This window comes from Brachycentrus maculatus, unplaced genomic scaffold (genome assembly GCF_059751285.1).
Source record: "Brachycentrus maculatus isolate JH-2025_06_01 unplaced genomic scaffold, ASM5975128v1 h1tg000099l, whole genome shotgun sequence".
Taxonomy (NCBI): domain Eukaryota; kingdom Metazoa; phylum Arthropoda; class Insecta; order Trichoptera; family Brachycentridae; genus Brachycentrus; species Brachycentrus maculatus.
In genome coordinates, this window is record NW_028280853.1 from 111,715 (window position 1) to 123,922 (window position 12,208).

Here is a 12,208-nt window from a genome sequence, read left to right on the forward strand (position 1 = left end):
ATATAAATTACTAATATGTATTTAAACCGATTTTTTAGATTCTCTAAAAAAATCAGTTAAAAAAGCTACAAAAAGCAATAGTATGAAACAATGAAGAAGTTTAATTTTATTGGGATTTTACGATATAAGGGATTTTTTCCTATGAAATATTATGAGACTCGCGGTGATTTATAATCCAAATAAACAGCCATTAATATTTTTATTCAAGGTGTGTTATTCTTTCAGTCGTGTTAAGCTCTACATATGTATACGGTGGTGTAATCCTTATACGCGATTCAATAAAATAATAACACTGGTTTTATTCCACATGTTTATTTGCGGTAAGGTTTTGTTTGCATTGCTTTACAAACACATCGTTAGTCGGTTTTCGAAGTGTTTCCCGACAGATTCGCATTCACGAGTGACAGTGTATAAATTGAGCCGGATTCCCAGCGTTCTCGAGGTTTATGAACAATAATAATAATACGTACTTATCGTGATAATAAAGCCATATAATATAACCTACTTTCATTGCAAAATATTCCACGCAAGGTGCATGTAGCCTTGCGATCTCTCATTCATTTGTATGCTTTATATTATTTGTAATAAGATGTAAATATCGCTCACTCCTTTCAACAACGTCATATATAAAAAATCGACGATTTTCAGTTGTGCATGTTTTCTGAATGCCCAGAAAATGTACTATATATATATATATATATCCCAGCAAAAGCGGCATATTTTTTACTTAATATTTACCCGCTACAGGGCAGAGAGGGTTGTTTTTGCATTTTGAAGAAAAGGTTTTGTTTAATTGTTTTGTTAAATATACTAAATATTTTTCAAATGGAGAAACACTCCTCAGGTTTTACCTAAAAAGATCTGTTACACAGTAAAAAGTTTGAGAAGTGGCTTGATATTTATTTTTAATACATTTTATTATATTCTAAAACTTTAAAAAATCATTTTTTATTTATTTATGACGTTGTTGAAAGGAGTGAGCGATATGTGTTATGATTTCGCGTATTGTTGGCAATGTTTCGATAACATTTTTGCCATCCTTGAATTCTGATACCCGTTTAATATCGAATGTTTTGTTTGCATATTGTAACATGCAATAATATTTTTAAATTTCAGTTGTACTTTGCAAATAGTACTATTTAAAAAAAATCTTTTGTGATACGTGTTTCGATGCATTCCGCATCATTTTCAAAACCGTACACTTGAAAATATACGGTTTTTGAAAATAATATATTCTCAAAGATATTATTCAGTTTCTAAGCTAAATAAAAACGAGCAGGAGTCTAATATTTCCATCGCGTTTATTTTTAAAACGTGTGTTTAAAATTGAGGTATTTGGGAGTAAATTACAATTATTCAGTGATCAAATCTGAAACTAAATTAAACGTATTAAAAAAACAATAACATTCAATGCATTTTTATCAACGTTAGCATATTTTTTTTCTTTCCTAGCATGTTTTCACAATAACGATAAAACTGATAGTTATAAAAGTAATCAGTTTATTTATATGTGTAAATCCATTTTGTCACGTAATTCATGCATTTTCTACGAGATAATGAAAAATCGAAACACATGTTTTTCTACGATAATTTTTTAGTAAATAACAGATTTAAGTAGATTACTTTTTAGCTCTGAAAATGATAAGACAACATTAAGAAATAATTATATCCATAAACAATGAGTGTAAGTCCCTCTCCAAGCACAAGAGCTTCGTCCCTTTTTTGGAGAGGAACAGCGTAACTAGTAAAAATTGCATTATTATAATTTTTTATACTTCATACAAAATGCTTTGAAAACACTGTAGTAAATATGTAAAAATCTCTTATTTGTAATTTTACCTTGCATTTATAAGCAGGGTACAAACACTAAAGGAAATAAACTGTAAAAGATACGTTCTATAACCAGTATTAAAATATGTAGTAAATTAATTAAATTCTATGATTTTTCTAACAATATGAAATAAATAAAAAAAAATTAAGCATGATGGTATACAATAGCAGGCAGCTATTTTTTCTAATATATAATTATTTATTATTGTTTCAATTTCCTCTATTAAAAAAATAATGTGCCGTAATATTTGGAAATATAAAAACTTTGCTTTATTCGCAGATAAACACGTATTTTTTTTAAAATTATATATTGTTTTCTTTTGTTGCAGGCAGCCCAGAAAAATTCGAAATGTCAAAAGTCAAAAGCCTTGATTGTTGATTAAACGAGGCTCGGAAAGAAAGATCTGCGCAATAAATAATAACGAGAGATGAACGATTTGCGTCACGCAGTAATCGAAATTATGGTAATACCCTTCAAACGGTAAACAAGAAAATAATCTGTCACAATAATTAAACACGAGCTAACGACGAATTTATCGAACAGTGAAATATGCGAGGGACCTGTCACATCGCATAAGCGCGGGAAAGCGTTGACATGTTTGACGTCCCCGAACGATGGGAGGGGGGATAACTTGATCGCGATTGGTGGAGCGGAAGAAACATGGCGTCCCGGTCTCGTTCCCCGTCGCTGCCGCCAGATGGCTCCGGCGGCAGCTGTCAGCGCGAGAGCCTGCTGCGCCAGCCGAGAGATGGCAGTGACTACCAGCGCGTCTCGCAGCGAGTCAGCGATTGGAACAGGTACGCGGCGGTCTATTTGAATGTAGAATTTCAAATTTTATAAATGTGCGTAGGTGTACTAAATGTGACTTATCTCGACAAAAGACTGCAATATAGTAGCCATTTTTAACCAGGTATGTAGGTACTTACCATAATATTTAAGTACGTAAATTGATTAATTAATCGTTGGTTTTAATTTTTAATTTATTCATACTATTTGAGTAAATGGGCGTGGGTGTATTAAATTTGATTTAACCCAAGAAAAGACTGCAATATTGCTGCCATTTTAAACCAGGTATGTAGGTACTTAACTTAATATTTAAGTACTTAAATTAATTTATGAATCGTAAGCATTCATTTGAATTTTTTTTCATACTATTTGAGTAACCATATGTTGAGATTTGATTTTTTATTTTGCTTATTTTTACTCAATTTATTATTTTAATTGACAATAAAGTACCTGATCACATATTAGTTGTACTAATTTCTCCATCAATATTGTCAATTAATTTTATATTTTGGATCAACACCTTCAATGCGTCATTTCTTTTATATTTCACACGATTAAACAGAAAACGAATTTGATTTATTTAGACACTAGCTTTTATCCGGTCACGCGTTGCTGTGACTCAGTCTAGTTAAATGGTAAAGAAATAGTACAAAGCACACATTTCCAATATGTTTTATTTCACAATGTTTGTGAAGTAATGAAAATATTAAAGATCACAGTATCTTTTTTATTTTAATTTTATGTAATTGTTGTTAGGTAAAAAATAACAATTTTTACAACATATGGTATAGCGCTAATGTATGCCAAAACGATGTATGATATAACAGATGTTCGAATGGTGAAATAAGGAATGAATGAAAGGCTGTGATAAGCATAATGGATCAAATTAAGAAAGGTGTGTTGAGATGGTTTGAACTTGTGGAACAAATGAGTGAGGAAAGAACAGTAAAACAAATCTATGAGGCGAATATAGTAGGAAATAGAAGCAGAGGAAGACCGAGGAAAACTCGAGGCATGATCGAGTGTTTCAAATACTAACATAATAATAACATAAGTGGTCAGGTCAGAAGTCGGAATATTCGACGGGTATGTATCGCTCACTCCTTTCAAGAACGTCATAAATCAAAAAACTTGATTTTTCAGGAGAACGTTTTTAAAGTTTAAAAATATGATGCAATTTATTAAAAATTAATATCAAGCTACTTACTAAACTTTTTACTGTGCAACAGATCTTTTAAGGTAAAACCTGAAGGTTTTTGCTCCATTTGAAAAATATTTAGTATATTTAAAAAAATAATTAAACAATACCTTTTCTTCATAATGCAAAACAACACTTTCTGCCCTGTAGCGGGTAAATATTATGTTAAAAATATGCCTCATTTGCTGGGATATAGTACATTTTCTGGGCATTCCGAAAACATGCACAACTGAAAATTGACGATTTTTGATTTATGACGTTCTTGAAAGGATTGAGCGGTATGAGGAATACGGGTATTTTTAAATGAAACTAAATGATTTATTTTGGTTTATTTGATAAATTATAAAGAGGAAACGTTGAATAAGAATGAATGGTGCTTTTAGAAGGAAAATCTTTAGTAAACTCGTAATTTGTCGCATTGTATAGTATTCTTAATCACCTTTCTGCCTTTGACATACTGTAGTCGCGACACACATTACATATTTTTATTTTTATAAGGTACATCTCTTGTATTACGTCTGTTTATTTGGGAAAAAAGAAAACTGATTGCATGAAGGCCTGTTGACGACAGTCAACAGTCCGCCTTCTCCTGAGGAGTTTTACGTGGTTTACATCCAGCAATGAGCAAACGCTGAGATTTTACTAATTAAATTGTAAAAGTAAAACACTTGTTTTTTACCACTTGAGTTATTTTTATTTTATTATAACGACTATTTTCGGAAGCCATCTTCAGTTGTGTAAAGTTAATATTTATTATAAATATAGATTTTTTATTAAATGTTTTCTTTAACAATTTCATCATATCTTACAACAAAGTGAATGCCGAAACAATAAATAATGTTCCTGATTGGCCCACACTAGATTATCTATTCTCAACACAGATTAAAACATAACATCTTTTTTTAAGTTAGAAGAAACTTAATGATCTATAAACCTTGTACATAATAAGCAAAGTAAATAATAAATGCAATTCCCATCTAAAAAATAAAATAAAATATGTCATAATAAGTGTGTGAATAGTGCTATGGTAGTGACGTATGGTATTGTTTGCATGCTGTTGTAGTGATTGTCCTGACGAAGAGACGGGTACGTCTCAAAACCGGTACACAAAAAATCTCGGCGATTGGTTATTTATTAATATTTCTAACATTTTTGTTAAAAAAATATAAATAGTATTTTTTTCTCAAAACATATTACATACATAAGTCATACATAAAATATTCCCGATGAGTAATTTTTATTTATAATTTTGGGACATGGGATTAAGGTTAACAAGACTGGAACACAAATAATAAAGTTACAATTTTTTTTAAATAACCAAAACTAAAACATGGCAAAATATAAAAACAATTCACATGTTTAATAAATAGGCATAAGAAGCATATTTAAAAGAAATGAATGAGAAAATATAAAAAAATGAGAAAATACAAGGAATTAAAAAACATATAAAAAACATAAGGTAAAAACAAAATAAGAAAATATCTTTTCATAAAGTATTTTTTCAGATCATTTATTTTGGATCCCCAAATGGGAATAACTAATAATAAATAATTATCTTCTTTCATTTTACTTTCTTACATCACTCGTGTCATGATTCACGCATTCGCAGACCTCTGTATTGTGGCAAAGTATCCCCACTCCTCTCTTCGTTTCCCATACAAATCACTACTCGGCTTATTATAGTGAGGCAATAAAACTATATTAGTTTCATTCATGCATGGGTCGGCGTGGATACTTCATATAGCCGTCGGGCGGGGAATTCGTGGCAGGTCTAAATTTAATATGGGACAGTTTATTTTTATAAAAGTTTACGGCGGTGCGCCTGTCACCCGTACTGCCGCGAATTTGCGGACGACGCCATGTTTATTTTACTATATAATACATACCTATACAGTCTGTTCACAGTTATTTTACCTCGAGTTTATACTGCCAAATAAATGGTTTAAAAAAAACTAGAGCTATAATAACTGTGAACAGACTGTACTCCAAGCCACTCGATACACGTCTTCTTCTTCTTTTTGTATTGTTGTTGTTGTTGTTTGTTTTGTTCATTGTTCACAAATAATATGATTATTTGTGAACAATTATAGAAAATATGCTTGGAAGATGATTTTGTCTACCTCCGTACAGTAATGTTCAGCACGCTCGGCTACCGTATTGGAGGTCCCGGGCTCGATTTCCAGGGGGGGTCAAATAAATATTAGTGATTTTTAGACTCTAATATTTATCTAATATAACCTTGGACTGGTACCTGAAGCGGAGGGCTGATCACCTTTCCTTCATTTGCTAATGATCAATATAACACTGCGTTTATATGATGCAGTGCCCTATGCACCATAGGGTGCGGATAAGAGTTTGAATGAGAGGATCTGTTTGTGCTCTTGGGATGTTGACTCCCAGCTTTCTTTCCACCTTTTTGGAGGTCTGCCTGGGGGTCTGCGTCATTCAGGGTTTCCTTGAAAGGCGATACGTGGAAGTCTGTCTTCTGACATTCTGTTTATATGCTCATTCCAGTATCGCCTTCGTTGTCGTCCCCACCTCACGATATCCTCCGTCTTACATGTGCTCCGGATTTTGGTGTTTCTTACTCGGTCTCGCAATGTGTTTCCGGTTATGGATCTGAGAGCCTTCATCTCGGAGGTTCTAAGTCGAGATTTTGTTCTAGAAGTATCTGCTCTTGCCTCAATTCCATAAGTGGCTATTGGTCGAACACATGTTATGTATATCTTCATTTTACTTTCATATGTAATTATTAATACATGTGCAATTATTGAAAATTCAGTTAAATGAAAATTATCACATGCTCGGTTTTTTCTCATATATTTATTTTTATTATTCTGACAAGCGCCGTCTTTTTCGGGCGTCCTCATACTGTTCTCCCGTTCACATTTGCAAAATATACTACCTTAGTCTTTCTCTCGTTTTCCACGATGAAGAACTTTTCAATTAGAGTACTTTCAATTGGCGTAGTTGGGTAGACAGTCGAATGCGAAACTGGCGTCGCAGGTTCGATTCCCGCCAACTGCAAAATAAATTCAAGAAATATTTATTTTCCATTAGTTCGTGTGTTTTTGATGTATTTTTCTTATTTACCTTCCCTATCCTTACTATCCTACCTGCAGACAAGACTCTAATAGAGGCTTTGCGGGTTATTACTTTAAAAAATAAATATACATACTTATATATTTAAAAAAAAAGTGTTCGCCTTCGTAGTGTAATGGTCATCACGCTTGCCTACCGTTCTGGAGGTCCCGGGTTCGATTCCCAGGGGGGTCAAATAAATATATGTAATTTTTTTATATGTAATTTAATATTACCCTGGACTGGTCCTGAACCAGGGGGTTGATCACCTTTCCTTCATGTGTAAACGATCAAGATAACACTGCGTTTATATAAAGCAGTGCCCTATGCACCATTGGGGTTCAGAAAAGGGTTTTATTATTATTATTATTTATATATTAACTAAGTAATTAATTAACCACCACGCCGCTACCCGTAGGGGTGGGAAGAGATAAAAGAACGGTACTCTTATCTATGTAGATAAAAGAACGTGACCTTTCAGACGAATATGCGGCAAAACGATGTATGATAGATGTTCACATTGTGATATAAGGAACAAATGAAAGGCCGAGATAAGAATTATCGATAAAATTATGAAAGGTGTGTTGTGATGGTTTGGGCATGTGAATAGAGCAAGTGAGGAATGGATAGTAAGACAAATTTATGAGGAGAATCTGGTTGGCAATAGAAGCAGAGGAAGACCGAAGAAAACTTGGAATGATCGAGTATTTTAAACACTTGAAAGTGGTCAAGTCAGAAGTCGGAATCATCAGCGTATTAGGAGATGCATGAATGTGGAAGAAGCGAAGATTGAAATGATGGTTATTTAGTTTTAGTTAATATTTATTTAATGTTACCCTGGATTGGTGCCTGAAGCGTAAGGCTGATCACCTCTCTTTCGTGTATATGACGATCAAGATAACACTGCTTATATGCAATACGATGCAGTGCTCTTTGCACTATTGGGTTAAAAGAAGAAGAACATCGTTCATTATGAGAACAACGTCACAATTCAAAATTGGAACTTTAATGAAAACCACAGACAAGGGAAATTAGACACGAAAGAATAAAATAAAAAAATAAAATAAAAAATAAAATATCGACTTTTTTCAAAAAAATCGTTCTCAACTCGGTTTTTTCATTCAATCATTTGAATCCAATCAGTTCACAAATTTTGTTGCGTATTGCGCATTTTTAGCTCCCGCATATTCGCTCACTCCTTTCAACAACGTCATATTTCAAAAATCGACAATTTTCAGTTGTGCATGTTTTTAACTTAATATTTACCCGCTAAACGGCAGAAAGTGTTGTTTTTGCATTTTGAACAAAAAAATGTTACAGCAAAAATGAAGAAGGATACGTTTTCTTCCTCATCTCTGTTGAGATGTCAAAATGTTAAAGCGGAGAAACCCAGATTTGTGAAAAAGGATTTGAGGAAAACGTATTGATATTTTTTTTCCTTTTCAAATTCGTCATTCTGTACAAAAAATGGACTATTTTGAAAAGAAAATTATCAAGTACATACGTTAATGAATTTTTATTATAGGTACTATTTTTTTGTTGTTGTTTGGTTCAATATCCATATTGGATATTAAAATTCTTCAATTTATTCTAAAAATGTACGGTGACATGACAAGTTATTGCGGTTCCAATACGTCTCCTGAAAAATCATAAATTTTGAGCTCTGACGTTGTTCTCCCAAATGAGTCGACATGAATTTATTAATATATTTGATTTTGTATTTTGATGAATTTCATATTTGGGTGAAAATGCAAAATGCATCTACTGATGAAAATTTATGTTATTTAAAAAAAATCTTTATTTTTTTTTTGGGGATTAGTTAAAGTTTTTATTATTATTAATATAAGATGGGCAAGGGCTATTGTTATATATTAATTTATTACGCGTTATTATGATTGTAAGATGTGAGATAATGTGTGCACGTGCGGGTGTCGCAGGGCGGCGAGCTTCGTGTCGGTGGGCGGCGTGCGGTACGGGGTGAGGCTGGCGGCCGCTAAATATAGCGGCGGGCCGCGGCGCGCGCTAGCCGAGTGCTGCGGCCAGTCTGCCGCCTGCTGCGGGCCGCACTCCGTCAGCGCCAAGCCCGAGCTGCCTGCCTGCTTCCGGGCGCCGCCCCCCGCCCTGGACCGCCTGCAGCGCTTCCGCTTCGGCCGCTCCGCCTCCGGGGAGCGCAAGGCGCGGCCCGACAAGGCGGAGCGGCTGCGCGAGCTCACGGAGCGCCTCAAGGGGCGCGCGCCACCGCCGCTGCCACCGCCGCGCCTGCACCGCGCCGCGCGCGCCTCCGCGCCCGAGGCGCCCGAGCCGGCGGGCGCGCACCACCGCCCGGCGCCGCGCGCGCATAGCGAGTGCGACAGCCCCAAGGAGGACGACCGCTTCGACCCCGTGGACCTCAAGCCGCGCAAGGTGGAAGCCAGGGCCATCGTCGGCTCCTACGCTCAGCGGACCATTCCCTTCAGGAGCGCGTCCTTTTCGCAGGTGGACTTCAACGCCATCGATGGAAAATACACGCGAAGTAACCCCAAACTAGTGACAGTGTCGCGGAACGCGTATAAACCCGGCGAGCTCCCTACCGTGCCCGATGCACCCTGCCCCGGTTCCTCCGTCTGCGCCGCGGACCTGACTTTGCCCAGGAAGCGGGATGCTACTTCGCGACCGTCCCTTCCTGCCGACGCGACCGCGTATCCCGGCTCTACGCCGTCCGTAGACTCGGCCGTAGGCTCCGACGAAGGCTTGTCCGCCGACATTTTGCTTTCGAGGATACCGACGGTCGTTCCCGATTTGTCGCACAAACATTCGGGAACTAGGTCTCTGACTCACCCCTTACCGGGTCGGAGTTCGAGTGTGGACAGTGATTTATCTTTCGCGAACATCGAATGCGGTGGCCGGAAAAGTTTGCAGTACATTCCTGAAAATCAAACTCTGCGCGAAGTCTGCGAAGAGAGTGACACTTCTCTCGCTGATAGCGCTCGCGAACACAGTGACACTATTTCACCCGTCGAGGCTCCTTCCGAGCGTACGTGTCCTTTTGAATTTCCGGTGCCGGAAGATATACAAAATCCGGCCGATATATTGTTATCTCTGCCTTTTGAACAAACTAACGATTCTTTGTCTTTGAAGTCAAATTTGAGCGCGAATGAAGAAGATGTAATACCAACCGAAAACGCAGTTGTTGAAAATATCGACGATAAGTCACATAATGCCGAGGGCGAAGTAACCCCCGAGTGTACGCGCGCACAAATATTTATCGAAACACCCGAAGGTAAAATTCTGAAAACTGCCACCGCTAGTGTCATACCTGTCCCGGTATACGAGTGTATAGTTAAAGAGTGGTCCAACATTCCTACAGAACGATGGGTGGGGGAAAACGGAGAGGACGAAGTCAAGGCGCCGGACGTGAAGTTGATGGATCGTGATTCCAGTGAAATCGGGGACGATAAGGATTACTTAAACAAACAGAACGTTTTGGATACGCCCGATGACGAAACTATCACAAGTGAACAACTAGAAAACTTATTGGCCACTGTCCAGAATCCGAGTAAACTGCCTCCGCCAATATCCGAAGAAAAAAAACGCGTCCTAGATAAATCCAAACGAAGGAAAGGGATATACATAACGAAATGGCCGATCCAAGATGAGCTCAGTGGATTAATTCTGCCAGAATCCGTTATAAGCGCTCATTTTGGTGAAAATCTTGTTAAAGATGTTCCCAATGGAGAAATAGTAAACCTCGAAACTGGAGATTCGGAATTGTTCATCGGAGATAATGGTAGAAATAGATCGCGAACTCTATCGGATACTACACAAGTTCGGCAACCGGGTGATTCGGCACGTTGGACAGGGCAGGATACCACTTGTTTATGGAGCTCTCCGCAAGACGAGCCTATGAGCCCTGAAATCGACGAACAAGCATCTCTGCAATGGCCAAAATCCCTGACAGAACCGAGATGGAGTAGACCAGCTCTGACATACCAAAGCTCCGAGGAAAAAGATGAATTTGCCATACCTAAATTAAACAACAAACGCTGCACTCTTCTAGCTAGAGCCGACTCTTTATCAGAAGGTGAAAGCGAATCGGGTGGTTTGTCTACTCCGAATAGAGATAGAACGTCCCCTTCACCATTCAACCCCTCTGATTTATCCGATAACGAGTCGCGATGCCAACATACCAAAGAAAGAGGCGGGCACGTTCCTAGAAGATATTCTAAACGTCCGCTCAGAGGACCTTATGGTCAGATGCTCGAGGCAGAGATGAAGAAACCAGAACTCAAACTCTCTAAACACGACGAAGAATTGAAGTTTCTAGACGAACTGGTGGCAACTCCATCGGGAAGGCCTACGAGTCCGAACGTGGGCTCTAGCCGAACGTCTTTAGCGTCAAATACGAGTTCTTTGGGAATACCAGAACCGCGTATAGTTGTTACTAGAAGTAGGGGTGCCGGAAATCATTCCTTGGACGACACTCTGTTGAAGAATTCTTTCGGTTTGTCGAGTTCTCCCACCCAGAAAACGGTGATACGTTCGTCTCCGAAGCGCAAAGTGAGTGCAAATATCCCCTATTCCGCTCCTAACCCGGTGATTTCGCCTTCGGAGTGTGTGAATCGTGGTATAGTGTTTCACCAGCGGACTACCTCGAGCCCTTCGAAGCTGGAAGGGTTCTCTAGGAACGGGAATGATGAAAAGAAGAGGCTGGAGCCGAGCGTAGAGCTGCTTGCCGAACTGCTGAGGGGCAGCTCCGAGAGGGTCCTGACTGACAAAACTCTAGATGGGATTCCGTTCTGCGTCCAGCGCCATAATGTGAGTTTCTTTTTTAATACTAAATACAGACTTTCAATACTAAAGACAAACCCGGATTTTACGTCCCCGGATTTAATATTTTCCCGCCAATTGCATGTAATTATTTCAGTCTCGATATATTTCGTACATTTATTACCCGCATTTACTTTGTTCCCCCCAGTTTACGTCGAAAATATCGATCATCGTTTACGTGCAGGTTTTTTACGTTTTTTGTTTGTTTTATTTGTTAAGTCATTACAATTTTTACAACACTATGAAATTTAAAATGGTTTTTTCAATACCTCCAATTTATACAATCCCTCCATTAAGATTTCTGTGTGCAAAAAATCTCATTTACGTGATTTTCACGAACATCATAATTTTATTAAATACACCCCATTTACGTGTTCTTAAAACCAAACCATTAAGGTTTTTGTATGCCAAAATCTCACTACATGATTTTCACAAAAAAAAAAATTTCAATACCCGGCATTTAGATTTTCTCTCCATTGAGTTTTTTTTCAGTCCCTTCAAAAACG

General features: G+C 37.5%; 1 protein-coding gene across 1 annotated transcript in view; it reads left to right on the plus strand.

Moving 5' to 3' along the window:
* LOC148310332 (rho guanine nucleotide exchange factor 17) overlaps positions 1–12,208 on the plus strand; it is a 137,455-nt gene that overhangs the window by 36,924 nt on the left and 88,323 nt on the right. Inside the window, exons 3-4 of the mRNA XM_088258622.1 lie at positions 2,160–2,628; positions 8,834–11,690. Coding sequence (XP_088114748.1) covers positions 2,492–2,628; positions 8,834–11,690 — 2,994 coding nt within the window. The 5' untranslated portion in view covers positions 2,160–2,491. The remainder of the gene's footprint in view (positions 1–2,159; positions 2,629–8,833; positions 11,691–12,208) is intronic.